At 40.7% G+C, this 15,547-nt stretch overlaps 2 protein-coding genes across 2 annotated transcripts; one reads left to right on the top strand and one right to left on the bottom strand.

Moving 5' to 3' along the window:
- Positions 1-1,920: 1,920 nt before the first annotated feature.
- On the bottom strand, positions 1,921-3,753 carry LOC130248837 (translation initiation factor IF-2-like). Its single transcript, XM_056482861.1, has 2 exons — positions 2,762-3,753; positions 1,921-2,074 (listed from the first exon to the last, which is right to left on the bottom strand). Exons 1-2 carry the CDS (start codon positions 3,751-3,753, stop codon positions 1,921-1,923), a joined length of 1,146 nt encoding a protein of 381 aa, XP_056338836.1.
- Positions 3,040-15,264, top strand: STEAP1 (STEAP family member 1). The gene is made up of 5 exons (XM_056485578.1): positions 3,040-3,323; positions 6,217-6,321; positions 7,124-7,636; positions 9,065-9,229; positions 10,756-15,264. Exons 2-5 carry the CDS (start codon positions 6,229-6,231, stop codon positions 11,011-11,013), a joined length of 1,029 nt encoding a protein of 342 aa, XP_056341553.1. The 5' UTR covers positions 3,040-3,323; positions 6,217-6,228; the 3' UTR covers positions 11,014-15,264.
- The last annotated feature ends 283 nt before the right edge of the window (positions 15,265-15,547 follow it).

Here is a 15,547-nt window from a genome sequence, read left to right as displayed (position 1 = left end):
AAGACACAGGTGTACTGAAACTGCTTCTGTGCAGGTCATCATAAAGAGGACTAAAGCACTGAAACACTTCTCCTACAATGAGAGGATGAGAGAGCTGGAACTATTCAGCCTGGAGATCAGAAGGCTTATGGATGCTCTTAACAAGACATACGAATACCTGAGGGAGGAAGACAGTAAAGAATATGGAATCACACTCTTCTCAGTAGAGTTCAAAGGAAAGACAAGGAGCAATGGACACAATGACGATTTTCACTATCTTCTCAGTGAAGAATATTTCCCTAGTACCCAGTGTGAACCTTCAAACTGCCATTTGTGATGTCTGACTGTTTTTACACTCACTGGCACTACCAACAGGAGTTGGGCTTCCTCACCCTTGTACTTTCCCTTCAAGTACGGAGGGTAGTATGTCATCCCTTAGTCTGTTCTTCACCAGATGAAACAAGCCCAGTTTTCCCACAGCTCTCCCCAGGGAGCATGAGCTGTGAGCCCTTTACCACCTTGGTGAGCCTCTAGTGAACGCCTCAAGTGCCATCCTGGAAACTCAGCCACCATTTAAGTGTTTCAAGCTGGCTGAACCCAGCCCACTTGCACTTGGTTAAATTACAGGGAAAGGTTTCCACCTTTCCACACCAGTTTCCTCTCTGTAGCATCATTTCTGAGTCACCCAAGAGCATGCTGTAGTCATCTTGCTGACAATAATAGTTACACTCAGCTTACTCAACAAGTTCTGAGCAAGATTGTGAATGTGGTTATATGTAGGTCTGTGAGTTACTGGAACACTGAACCATTTTCCCACCATTTGGCAAGTTGTTCTCAGAACTCCTAGTCTAAAGAGCGGTTGCAGAAGCAGACAAATTGTCCTGACCACAGACTTCTCCATGTAAAAACTCTGATGAAACTGTTATCAAGATTAAAGAACTGTCTGCCAATCTTGTCAATTATGCAATATTTATTTCTTCCATAAAATGTAATTAAGCATTCCTTCATGTTCTTTGTTAACATCACACACAGACTTTGATCAGAATATAGAAGGAATAAAACACAAACGGGCTAAGACAGTGTCACCAGAGTATTTTTGTTCTCTGGAAAAAATTCTGACACACTTCAGCAACCACAAAAGTAGTATTCTTTCTCCCTAAGCTCCTACAAGAGTTAAAGCATATTGACACTATTCCAAACCTCTGGAGCTAGCCAAACCTGCACAATTTTACATTCTTGTCAGTGACATCATGCCCATTTTGCATGTTCCAAGAGAAATTATCTCATTTTGAATCAACTCCTGATTCCTGTGGTGTTTCCTACCTTCAGCCTTAGACTGTTACAAAGCACATCTCAATACCAGTTCAAGGCTGTGAACATGCAGTGGCATCATCTGGGTGTAATGGTCTGCAGGACTGCCATGCAGTTTGCTTTCCAGTAACCATCCTAATATAAGTGGTACTTTGAGTGACATGGAAGTCATGCCTTAGGGTAGGCATGAAAGGAAAGATTTCACTAGCATTTGAATCTATTTCCACTTTGTCAGCACCCACATAAAATCAGCTTTCCATTTTTATTCACAGACAGGCACCTAATAGTACTCAAGATGCAGACTAGAGAGGAGATTGCTTGTCCAGAGATACCTAGAAGCATCTGTGCAGAGCAGCTTACCAGGTACTTATTTAATAGCCAGCTTCACACTTTGGCTGCCTTTTCATCTCATCTTCTGAGAATGCATATGCAGGAGCTGAGCTCTTGTGTGTTTAATGGAAAGGCTAAGGATACCTTAAGGATATTCTGTCTTTAAGATAGTCTGTTCTATTCTGGAGACTGGATGTCCAGATACTGCAATCTCTCAGCATCTTGAGCTACCTTTTATAAATGTAGCTCCCATAACACTAGCTTACACCAGGGCTTCTGAGCAGTGCTTTGCCAAGGAGTTCACTCGGGACATGCTTTTAGCCCCCTGTACGGCAAAGTCTCCCTAGCCGGGCTGGGAGCGCCCGGCACACCTTGTCTCAGGCAGCCTCCTCCCCTGCGCTCCCACCGCCAGGCGTCACCCTGCTGATGGCAACGGGAAAAACCCCACACCGACCTGAAAAAATAGCAGCGAAGGAAATCAAGCGGCACTTGCACAACGTGAGAGCATACCCAAGTTAGCATCCCTTTGCTAAAAAAAATTAACTAATGGAAAACACTTGGGAAATAGCCTTTTGCAAAGCACAGAAAAACATGCTAATGAAGACAACTAAAAAAATTTTTAGAAGGTTTTATTCAGGAGATACAATTTTTCCGTTCTTCTAATCCTCCTAAGGCAATCTCCTCTTTTCTTCCATAGCATCATTCAGCTGGAGTCTACTTCCATTTAACATCTACTGAAAAGCAGAAAATAAAAATCTACTCCCCTCCCAAGATACAAAGACATGGAAATTGGCATAATTTCTGTGAAGACATCCTGAGGAGGACACAATGAGCTCTGCCTGAAAACATTTCTGACACGAACGGGCTACGTGTCTTTCAACGCCAGGAAGCCACTACATGTCAAAATACGCACTAGAACAGAGGTTTCACAACACAATGACAGTTCGCACTACTGTGTGACTAAAATTTCAGGAGCCTTTTCAAAATCGCCAGCATAGGTCAAAAAAAAAAAAAAAAAAAAAAAAGGCAGCAAGAGAAAACCCCCAAAAAATTAAAGTGAGGACTGCTCGTATGAGGAGCAGGGATCACTAGGGCATTTTGTCACGTTCGGAGGAGCGGGCAGGGAAGAGAACGCACTGACCGCAGAGCAGCAGCAGGCGCGGAGCCGAAGGGCGCCGGGCAGCGGCCCGAGCGCGCCGTGCCCCGCAGCCCGCCCGCCACAGGCCCGGCCCGGCCCGGCCCCGGCTGTGGAGGCGAGGGGCACCGGGGGAAAGCGCACCTCGGCACCTCCTCCTCCTCCTCCTCCCTGCGGCGGGGCGGGGAGGGAGCAGGTGAATGCGCCCTTTGTCCGGCCGAGGCCCCAGCAGACCCGCGGCCGGGGCTCCCAGGCCGGAGGGAGCCCCTGAGGCCGCGCCGCCCCCGAGGCCGCTCGGGACGGGGCACGGCGCTGCGCCGGGCGGAGGGGAGCGGGATGGGCGCGGAAGGCGGGGCCGGCAGCGGAGGTGGAGGCTGCGGCCGGGCTCCCCCGCCTCTCACTCCCATCTCCTCAGAGTCCGGCGGGCGCTCCGCTGCTGTCCCGCGGCCGCCTCGCCCTCCGAGCGGCGCTCCGGGCGCTGCCCCCCGCGGACGGAGCCGAGCCGAGCCGCGCCGCCGCTGCTGCCGCCCCCCGCGGCGCGGAGGAGAGGCCGGGCTGCCGGGCCGAGGTGAGTGAGCCCGGGGCGGACAGGGGCCGGCCGTGCCCGGAGCCCTGCGAGGTGTCCGTGTGCTGCGGCCGTTCCGCTCGGGCCCCGCCCGCCACGCGGCCGGGCCGGGCCGGGGGCCCCGGCGGGCTCGGCTCCTGCACGGGGAGCGCCTCCGGCTCGTTCTTGCCGAGGAAGGACGCCGAGCGACGCTCTCCGGCTCACGCCCCTGGGCTTTCATTCGGTTTTCCACTGAGCTCAGCAGAGTTTTGAAGAGCAGGGAAAGTTCCGAGCTCCCGTGCCGAGTGCCTGCAGCGTCCCGCACGATGCAGCGGGCACCGGGAAAGCGAGATACTTCTGCCCAGCAGCTTCGTGCTGTAATTTTCCGATAGTGCCGAGAGAGGGGTGCAGGCACTATCCCGCGCCTCTTCCATCCCCTCCTCGTTATTGTCATAGCCTCTACCCCTTTCTCAGGAAAATCTCCCAGTGACTAGCAATGATGTTTTCCCGGGAAAATGTCAGTACAGTGTGGATCCCTGATGGTTCAGCGTTACAGTGAGCCTGCTGTCTCAGTACAAAATTCAGCAGCGTACTCACAGCGCTGGAAACTTGGCTTTCAGCAGCGGGACGCCCTCCACCCCTCGCTGGCAGCTGCCTCCCAGAGCAGAAGGGATGTGCACGGAGGATGCACATTAATATAACTGCTGTCTTTCATAACGGTTCTGAGTTAGGTTACTGTCTCTTGCAGGACTCCTAATTTTTCTTCGGATGTATTCCAGAAAGACATATAGTCTAGAATACTTCTTTCAGCAGTTTATAAGGCACTGAATAGTGAATTGTAGGTGCTCTTCTTCTAGGGTTTTCAAAGGCTATTACTCTTGTTACTGGGAAATAATTTTGTGTTGACTGGTATCAGAAGCCAGGTGGAATATGATGCTTCCTTGCATGCAGTCGCATGGCTGAAACCTGTAGTTCCGTGGATGAACACGTTCCTTCATTCACACACATTTTCTTTTGTCTTTCTGTCTTGTTTTCTGCTGCATAAACCTTTAACCCTGTGTTTAACATTGTATTAAACATTGTATCCCAAAAGAACCAATAAACCAGCTTTTAGGATCGGCAGCTGGCATTCTAGCTCATGGGTTGCTTTTGTTCATATCACGACACCATTTATTCCATCCTCATCAATATAAACCTTTAACTGGAAACTAATAATGGACTCTTTGTTTCAAAAATTTCTGAATGATGATAGGAACACAAGAACTGGGTGAAGCAAGATTTTCCATACAGAGCTTCCCAAACTAAATTATGCTTCTGTATCTCTAAGACAGTGTGGTGGCCAGAAGGTAGGCCTCAAGAACAGTGGCTGCCCTTCATATTATCAGTTCCTTAAATATACATGTTCACTGTATTGGTTATTAGGTTTTTTACAGGTAAGTTCACCCTCCTAAGTTCTATTTGTAAACTATTCTTTGAATTGTAACAGCTAGAAATTATGTATATTGAAACATATAGAAGTAGAAATTCTAAAATCTGAGGCTTTATGAAGATATATGATTTCCCAAAACTTTTGATAAAATTACCAGGACTAGCCCTAGGAATAGGGGGGGGAAACAAGCATGCCTTCATCCGTCCAAGCTTTCTTGTGTGCAGGATATACAAAGGATAACCTTTTCCTAAACCATTAGCTGGTGTAGGAAAGGGTTAACAGCCTGACCTTCAGACAGAACTCTTGTTGACCCTCCTCTGCAACACTTGTCTGAAAGGTTATGCTCAAAGGGAGAGCTGACTACCAGGAGGGAAAAATCCAAAGAGAAATACTAAGGAAAAGAACACTTCAAAAAAGAATGCTTCAGGTGCCTGCTGGCCTGGCAGAGAGCAAACCCTCATAGCAGACAGTAAAAGACTGTAAGACTCACCCACTGAAGGAATCAGACACAGTAAAAGAAGGAAAATTGGTAAAGTCTGATTTCTCCATATAATTTCTCAAAAGATTTATGGATATAAAAGAATCAGTAGTTAGAAAAACAGTTTATATCAAGTAATTCAGCTGTTCAGTAGGAAAGTATGTGGAAGAGCCACCTAGTAATTTGCTTAAAGGTTGTCACAGAAGGTCACTCTGTGGTATGGCACTCTGAGCTTTCAGCAGCATGGTGCCAGTGCCTCCTGCAGTGTGCAACAGCATGACACACACCTGGGAAGTCCTTGTTGCATGGTCCTTGCAGGCCCTGTAGTTATTTCGTGCTCTTCAAAACACTGTCTTCCCTGCTATCCTAGGATTTCCAGAAACATCTCTTTCAGTTTATCAATTCTCTTCCTTTTTTCTTCTTTTTCTACCACCTGATTTTTTTGTCATCCCTAATAGCTTAGAACCATTTCTGTTGCTACTGGTGGTGATGGGTATTGCCAAAATACCTGGGAACAGCACGAGCAAAGCTCCAGTTTCTTGTCCATCTTGAATGGAGGATATACCTCTAAAGCCCCAGAGTGACTTTCAGGTATTAGAAACAAAACATCTTCATGGGCTTCTTGTATCAGCAAGTCTCATGAACTTAAAATCCATCTTCACAACATTTTACATGTTTTTTCCTGCAAGCTGTTTCAAACGAATTTGTTGCCATTTAAAAACTTTAATTAATGCATCAATTCTGCTGGTGACAGGGTTATTAGGCTTAAATATTATTTTCCATTAGTAATTTTGTTACGTTGATTTATGCTTTCTTATTCTCTGCTTTACCCAGAAAATAAGCTGAGCTTTTTCCATTCTCAGAGGACAGACTTTCCTTTCTCTGGTTGACTGTACCTTCCCTAGCAAAAGTGTGGAGGACAAGGAAGAAAACATATTGAGGGAAAATAGGCCTCAAAGTTCCAGTATGGCATTTCAAAACCTGTTTTACATCCTGTGTTTGTTCTGCAGGGAGTTTCCACAATGGAGAAGAGGGAAAGTGGTAATCATGCCATTGATCAGAATGCAGGTCAGAGCATCATGCCAAGAAGAAATACAGGAAATCTTAACTACTTGGTAATGTTTCTGTAAAAAAAGCAACTCATATGTCACATAGAATAATGCAATCCTTGATTCAATTTTGTCCAGAGACAGTGTTACCATCATACTGGCATATCATGAATATTTCTGAAGTGTTGTCACAATATTGACATGAAGAGATAAAAAGATAAAGAACATCTAATTCAATTTAATCACAGTCCATGATAAAAAATAAACAAAGTTTGGGACAGCTAAAAACTACATGAGGGTAGCTGCTAATTATATCTTACCAGGCGAGCAAAACTCCATAGGAATAATTCAGGATTTTTACACAGGAATATAAAATATATCTTTGGGGGAATCTTCATGGTAGCAACATTGCACTCAGAAAGTTTTCCACATCACACCAAAAATCATCTAGAAAAAAAATCCTTTAATCCTTTCTTGTGCATGGTATTTGGGCTACATCATTAAGTCTATAGCTGAAATTTGACATTTGAAGTCTCTAACTTACATAATAAGCTGAAATGATGCTTCACATAATGTAATCCTTCCATCCTTGCAGTGGATGGAATGAGAATCTATTTGAAAATCACTGCAGATAATGAAGAATGGGAAATCTATGCTACAAGTGCCTTACTCAAGTGCTGACTGTGTGCTTTGAAATATTATGTTTCCAAGTTACCTTGTCTTTCATAGTGCATATGTTTTGTGTGTGGTTCCACTGCAGTAAGTTGTAAAAGTCATGATGGCAAATAGTCATTACTGAAGTAAGTCATTACTGAACTTTTTAATCTTCTCTTGAACTCACTTTGTATTTCCATTCTGTTTCTTCCAGAATGTGGATATGCAAGTTGCCAATCCATCAGAAGCAGCTGCACTTTTTGATTTACATCAAGCACACCATTTTGGTGAGTTTGAACACTCTTCAGAGCTGCACTGCAAGCAGGATCTGTTCCCTAAGTGGCACTTGCCAATGAAGATAGCATCTGTGATCTCATTATTAACATTTATTTACACTTCCATGAGAGATGTCATATATCCTTTTATAAACAGAAAGGAAAACGTTTTCTATAAAATTCCAATCCTTGTCATAAACAAAGTTTTACCAGTGACTTCAATTACCCTTTTAGCATTAGTGTATTTACCAGGAATATTAGCTGCTGGTTTCCAGCTGTACTTTGGCACCAAGTATAAAAGGTTTCCCCAGTGGCTGGATAGATGGATGTCATCAAGGAAACAATTTGGACTTCTCAGTTTCTTCTCTGCCACACTGCACGCCTGCTATAGCCTGTGCTATCCAATGAGAAGATCATACAGATACAAGCTGCTGAACTGGGCATTCCAGCAGGTATGATGGGCATGCAAACACCAACCCTTCTGCATTCAGAAAATCCTTGGTTTGGTCATTCAAGCAAGTCTTGAATGGGGATGGGGAAAAACCATTTTCATTGCCTTTATTTGATTTTCAAGTACATTCACAGAGAGCACTGTTCAGGGATGGAGCCAGGACCTAGTTGTCAAAGCATATTAAATAAGTTATTTGCTTTATTTGGGATTTTTTTCCATCTGTAAAATGCACAAAATTTTATCTCACAGGAACGTTTAAGTCTTTGGCACACTATTAGTTTAGTGTAGGTTAATCTTCTCTGGACCTGTGAAATCTAGAAATGAAAACTGAGCACTGAACACAACATTTTTAGACACCTTTGCAAAGTGAACTGGCCAGCAGTGAAGGAGGGCTGAGCTAAATCACAGTAACCTGTATTTGCACAAACTAAATTTGTGAATACTGGTGGCTCACATTTGGAATGATACCTACCTTGTTTAAAGACAGGATTTCAATGATGCTTCTGACTCATGGTCAATAATTGGCTTGCAGAGCTCTCCAATGTCCTCTGTAAATATAATTCCTAATGCTCACCTATTTCCTTGGGTGCCATATATAATGTGGTGTTAGGGGTATTCCAATATAAGGTATAGACTGCAAGCATATGTTTTTATTACCTCTAAAGTCTTTATTATTAAAAATTATTAAAAGCACAATATGATGATGTCAGTAGATTCTTAAGATTTTTGTAAACAATCAAATTACCTGTTGAAAACTCTGAAATCAGCTTTACTGGTAATCTGACTTGAATGGATTACTAGAAATTTCCTTCAGATTCCAGTCTTCAAGATGCAGAAATGATCATATTTGGGGCATATTATGGCATGGTGATCACTAGCAGGATCAAAATGCTGCTGCAGGTAGTTGTAAATAGGAAGAGCTTTGAGAACAGTTTATTAAAATCACAAATGTAACAAGTTGTGTTGTTTTTAAAAAACAGAGCTAAACAACTACCCTAGCAGGGTATTTTTATTGAAAAGGCCTGCTTAATTACTTTCCTGAAGTAGTGCTATTATTATATTTCCTGTTGTTATAATCTCCCAGATATGGTATTTAGCCATAGGTGGGTTTTTTTCTTGTCAAAACCAAGATTTGTCCTTGCTGTGAAGGCAGGTTAAGAGGCCTCAGAATCAGGCTCTCCTGGGCTGAGACACTGATGAAGTCTAAATTCTTCTGTCTAAAAGCTCACCTTTGCTCTGCTCTGCAGATACTAGTGAAGACTTTGTCATCAGAAGTAAATAGCAATTACATTCAAAGACTTTCAAACAAACCAAAATACTGATTTTACTTTGCTCACTTTATTAATATTATGGTGAAAATAGTGAAATTATATTTAACACAAACAGCCAAGTGTGGCAGTCTGTAATTTTTATCATGTTCTTTCGGCAGGTCAAACAAAAGAAAGAAAATGCCTGGATTGAACATGATGTTTGGAGAATGGAGATTTATGTGTCTCTAGGAATTCTGGGACTTGCTTTGCTGGCCCTGTTGGCAATAACATCAATTCCATCTGTCAGTCACTCTTTGACCTGGAGAGAGTTCCACTACATTCAGGTGTGCATGAATGTCATTACTGCACGTTCCATTTGCAGAACTGTGTGTTATCAGCTAAGACCATTAGGAGTTAGAAATATCAAACACAGAGTTAGTGAAACCAACCGAAAAGTTTGTTCCGTACTCTTTGTTAACTGGTTTGTGAGAAATGTTCTTTCCATTACTCTTTCATCAAGAGAACAGGCTGTTGTGTTCAGTGTATAAAAAGGAAAGACAACTCCATACCACTTTTCTTTTTTTCTCCTCCTGACAACCAGCAGCCGTTGTCCCTTTGAGACTTTTTCTTAGCTCTCATGCTGAAGTAATGTTCTGAGTATCTTATCTCTCCAGAATATCCCATGTCCTGCTGAATTTGAAGTAGATGGCATTGAACCAGTCAATGCTGTTCCCATATGACACAGTGCATTCTGAAAGAGACATCTTAGAACAGATGCTGGATAATCAAATCCAGCCAGTCTCCAGTTTTCTACGGCTGTGTTTGTTTCCTTAACCCAGGCATCAGGGTTGCTCTCAGTTCTCTTACATCATATGCAGTAATAATCAGGGTGGTTCTGCTGACATCAGTATGGTCACACTAGACTTAAGCAAGTGTTGGATTAGGCTCTCAAACACCAAAATCAGAAACTTCAGTAAGGACCTGGCATTTGAAAATCTGATTTATTTTTTAAAAGCAGATCTGAGGTGTATAATCACCAGTTAGTGATCTGCATGCTCTATGAAATCCATCATTTGTAAGATAAGTGTACAGAGAATATGAACAAGTCAGAAGGAAGTCTCCAAATGCGAGACTGCTTTCACTATTGAAAGATTATGGTGAAGTAACCCAGAAGAGTAATACTTCTATGTTGGATTTATGTTATAAACAAATAAACTTATTACTTAAAAATCATGTTCTGTACATTCAGCAGTTGGAAAGACAATATTCAACATCACTGATGAGTACAAGATTATTAAGTGACAAGAAAAAATTACTACTGAATTTTCTTTACTCCTGAATTTTGTAGACAAGCTTAGCCAAATTTATCACTCTTAAGTTAAATGAAAGACTTGAGCTTCCTGTAGTTGAGCAGTGCTTTTGCCATAGTACTAGATTTACTAGATTCTGTGATTTTACTTTAGCTTAAAATTTTTCTTTGCAAGTAATCAATTAATCCCTTAATAGATCTGGTTTTGAACTCAAAATGATTTATCACAGAATTAAGGCAATTTGGTATATAGATGGCATCTGTAAATTGAGATTTTCAGGATTGAGCATGTTTCAGGAATAACCAGCAATCTCTTCTGTTTTTTAGCTAAATATCATAGCAGTACTTGAAAAACATGCCTCATCCATCTTCTTTTACAGTGGCATAAAGGAGTACAGTTGGAGTCTTGACTTAGAGTTCTTAGCTTTTAGTTTTAAGTCAGTGGTAGCTTTGACTTGAGCCTGTTGGTCAAGGCCTGTCCAGATTTCCATATTTGCTTAACTGAGTACTTTTTTGCCAAGTTGGGAAAAATAAAACTTGCTATTTTCTTTCTCTTTGCAGAGCAAGATGGGATATTTAGCCCTGCTGCTATGCACTGTTCATGCCCTGGTGTTTGCTTGGAATAAGTGGGTTGATGCTAACCAATTCATCTGGTATACGCCACCTTCATTTATGGTTGCAGTTTTTCTGCCTATTGTAGTTCTGCTTTGTAAATGCATTCTGCTCCTCCCATGTTTTAGGAAGAGGATAAGAAAAATCAGAAGTGGTTGGGAAGCTAAGACACAAGCCAATCAAGCCAGCATAACTTCCAGACTGTAGATCAAATATGGACATTTTCCATCTATGTATGGAAATATGCTCAAGGCCATGAAATTTTCATTCATGAGCTGTTTTCACATTTGCTATAGATGTTTCTTTCTCACTTTTCTTTTTGACTTCAGAAATATGAGATACTTGATGCAATTTTCGTCATTTTCAAAGATGGAAAATGAAAACATTTATTTTATACTTTAATCTATTCAGTGTTTTGGTATTTGATGATTTCTTTGTGCTGGCTCACTGCTTTTAAAATCCAAGTGTTTCATTATCTCAATCTCAGTTCTTTCGTATGCAAAAGCAATCATAAATCATTTCTCCAGATGACCATAGAAAGTAAAAAAACGATTACACCACAGAGCCCAGGAATGCTTTCTGCTTCGCACAGCCATGTGTGTACCTTCATGAAATCTCAGAATTATAATGGGACAGAAATGAGAGAATTTATTATCCCATTGCCTCTTAGCACCTGCAGCCTCTGTTTCACTATGCCAAGTGGAGACCTTGGCATATGAGCCAGACAGAGAAACTGTGTATTCCTGCAAGGTCTTGAATGTACACAACTGGGCAAGCAGAATTACAGGGATCTTTACAAGGTAAATATCTCCTGAGGCTTGGGCACAGTCTAAAAAAAGAGTTTTTAGATTCAGATCTCCATCTTATCCAGAACCGGGTGTGTCGCTATTTACTTGAAACCATGAAACATTTCCCATTTTTTATTCCATGAACATGTTCTTTTGTTTCTGATGCTGGAAATTTTCCATGCTTTTGACCTAAGCCTACAGCCCTTAACATGTGTTAAACTTTATTTGCACAAATTATTCCAGTGGGATAACTCTATCAGGTAAGTGTGTTTTTTTGTTTACTCTAGAGCCAGCACAATTGTGTGACTGGAAGAAAAACATTAAAAATAGACATTTGAATCTTGCCATTGATTTGGTGAGATTCTCGTGTTAAATGATTTCCAAATGCATTTTCTTTTACAGGAATTTTCCAGTAACTTTAATAAGCTCATTAAAACCTGCTTTCCTTACATTGCATAGGTCTGGCTGAAGTTTTAAATGAATAATTGATTTGTTAAAATCTGTTTTGAAATGTGTTATTCAGTAGCAAATATTTTCACCCAGCATCAGGAACATTTCTGCCAGTCTGCCTGCAGGAATTGACTAGGACTTAGACTGTTGATGCTACATATTGCTGGTATCCTCTGAATGAGAACTGTAATTGCTAACAGATCTGGTATTAAAACAAACAGAAAACAACACATACCTAAAAAATATGTAATACATGGTGCTAATGAATCTGTTGTCCCTTTCTGGACTTTTACATGGAGCATACATAACAGACAAATTAAATAGCTCCAGGGATATTACATTTTGTATTTTCCTGGTTGTTACCATTCAATTATTGCACTTAAAAGATGGCCTTTTGTGAATTTGCATGTAGTGTAGTACTGAGAAAGTAACTGAAGACATAGTGGCCTGTAGAATATAAATTGTAATCTGTGGCATTATATATCGAGCCAGTAATGCACGTCAGAGGCCAAAACCCTACAATACAGAAAACTACTGCAATGTTAATCTAAGTTTCTAACAAAGCAGGAAAAGTATGGTGCTTAATTCATTTCCATTTATATTTCCATGAATGAAATAAATCTTTTATAAGTAATAAGCTCTATGCAATTGTTACAGAAGGTAGTGAAGATAGCATAACTTCATTCATTTCAACTAGTTAATATGGTTTGAATTGATAACATAAATTACAGGGCCAAACCAGTTTCAAGATCATCACATACTATCCAAACTGACCTTTTATGCTCATCATTCAGCTGTGGGCATTAATCACACTTCAGACTTTTCTCTCTAGCATTGCCCAGAGGCAAACCCAGAAGTGTCTTCTACAACATGAAACTTATATACAGTCTACAAAAGCTATTTAAAAAATCACACTACATCCAAACACTCAAGCATGCTTTTCCCTACTGATTGTTTCAAGTAGGTTTTCTGTGTCACATCTAGACATTTCTCTAGAAGCTACCATTGAATGCTTGTAGCCAGAACCTGAGACTTCATATTGGAGTCTCTTCACTGCTTTGTAAGTCTCAATAAACTGTGTCTTAGTAACTCACTTCCCAGTCTGCAGGCTGCTCAGGGAAGTGGTTGACTCACCATCCCTGGAGGTATTTAAAAAACATGTAGGTGTGGTGCTTAGGGACATGCTCTAATGGTGGGCTTGGCAGTGTTAGATTTATGGTTGGACTCAATGTAAATGACTCTGTGATTTGCTTTTTAGGCATTCAGATGCTAACAGTGAGGGAGATTTATATAGGGCTTAGAAGAAAATGCCATTGACAGTATTAAATTTCTCTATTTGTAGCAGACATGATTTAGTTCAATACTGATGAAACTAAGTTCATATGTACATTTTAATTTATGTTTATGTACCTGTTTCAAAATTCAATGTATTAATAGGCCTATATACTATTATAATACAATAATTGAATGTATGTGCACATTTTAGGCACTTATTTATGTAACACTAATTAGTTTTATAAAACTGTGTGTTATTAAATGCTTCAATGTATGCTGTATCTGCCATTGTGTCATATACATCCAGGGTAAAAAGGTAAAAAGGCACAGTACACTCTAGAAGAGTTGCTGATATAAACAGTCAAGGGGAACCATTTTCTCCACACTAGTGATGAGCCTGGAACCTCCAAAGGAGAGAAAAAGACGTGGAAAGAAAAATGGACACTTTCATAGCGTAATGAAATCACATTTTTCCTGACAGAACCTTTAACTGTATATTCTAGCACTCAGAGATTCTGTGAGAAGGAAGAGAAGGCTTTGGAGGGAGACCCAAGATCTGGAAATACTGATCAAAGACCAAGAGAAGTTCAAGAATAGCAAGTGCATTGAGGGAGGGCATGTACGGGCATACTTCTGTCTAAGAATCCATCATTCTAGTGGCAGTGGCTTTTAAATGTCTCTACAAGGCCTGCAAAGAACTTTTTTCTGTTGTTACACATTTCCAATGTGTTTGAGAGACACAGAATTGAAACTCTGGAGATACAAATTGTTAGAGGGGCCTGAGAAATTTTATTCCAAATTCATTTGAAGAGGTCATAGCCAGAATACTCTTCCCAAGAAATGATAGCAGCAATCATTGTTCAGGAAGCTAGAGCCAGGTCTGTGTTGGCTATTGTGAAACACAAATTCCTGTTGACAGCAGCATTTACTGTAAGCAGTCCCTCCCTTTGGCCACTCTTCTCTGTTCTCTCAGTGCTGCAAGGCTTTAAAGATGTGAAGTTCATCAGACCAGGGGAGTGGATCCAGTTGAAAAGTAATGCAGAGAGAAGAATGATTCAGCCAGATCCACTCATGGGTCTGATTCAGCTCCCAGCCATGCACGTGTCAGTAGGAAGGACGAGAAGAGGAATGGTGTAAACAGGCAGTTTAACTTAAACCAGCCCTAAATGAAAGGTTCCAAGTGCTCCTAAAAGTTAAAACTTACATTATTTCATCCTATTTCAGTAGCAAGAATATTCCCTTCATTTTTTTTTTTGGTCACGTTCTTAGTTTTCCATGAATCAGTGGGCAAAAATGTGTTCTAGAAATTGTCATCAAAACCCATATAAAACTGACTTCTGTGTGACTGTGGGCTACGTGGTTTCATTTGTAGAGATGATAATCTCACATCTGCTCTTTTCTCCTACATCAATAGTTTCTAGGATTGTCCCTCAACTACAAAAATGCTATGTTAACAGTTTTTGAAATTCAAACTAATTTCTTTTAAACTGGTTTTTCTGTAAATGGCATGAAAGGAGTAATTTTTTAAAAACCCAAAAAGACCAATTTTTGAAAACATCCCTGAAGAATGTAATCTGCTGCAGTTGCTTTAAGTGTCTGGCAATGGCTGATCATTTCCACTGATGTTTTTTCAGTAATGCCAGGATTTCTTGATCCCATGAGCATACTCTGTTGCTGATGGCAAAATTACTTCTTATTATTTCTTTTATTAAAACAAGTCTCATTGAATTCAGTTGTATTAGGGTTCAATTTTTGCATCATTTTTTGAACTTTTCTGTAGATTAAATTTAACATTTGAATGGGAGCAGTGAGGCTAATTTATTAAGTAGGCATAATAGGTTTTCAGAGATTTTTCAGCTGAAAATACATAAAACCAATCCAGGAACCTAACTCTATAAACATAAAAAAGACCACAGCTACTTTCAATAAAGATGATACAACAGAAGTTTGAGTTGTTTTGTAGTTTTTTGTTTCTTTTTATGTATGTTTGACCTTCATAGCTTGAAAGTATATTGCTGAGATAAATATGCTATATCTTTGACTTGGTTAAAGATGTGTAGTCTCTGTGGGACTTGTAGAATAATACCATTGCTACTGATAGAAGTATTTGGTCCTTAAATTTCATTATTTTGCGCTCACTACTGAAAAAGGCAAATGTGGGGATTTTTTAACTGGATGGTCAAATTTGTAGTTTGCAGTCATGTCCAGTCTTTATATACATGCTTACA

The sequence above is a fragment of the Oenanthe melanoleuca genome, chromosome 2, assembly GCF_029582105.1.
Source record: "Oenanthe melanoleuca isolate GR-GAL-2019-014 chromosome 2, OMel1.0, whole genome shotgun sequence".
NCBI classification, from domain to species: domain Eukaryota; kingdom Metazoa; phylum Chordata; class Aves; order Passeriformes; family Muscicapidae; genus Oenanthe; species Oenanthe melanoleuca.
This window is presented reverse-complemented; position numbering and strand designations above follow the sequence as displayed.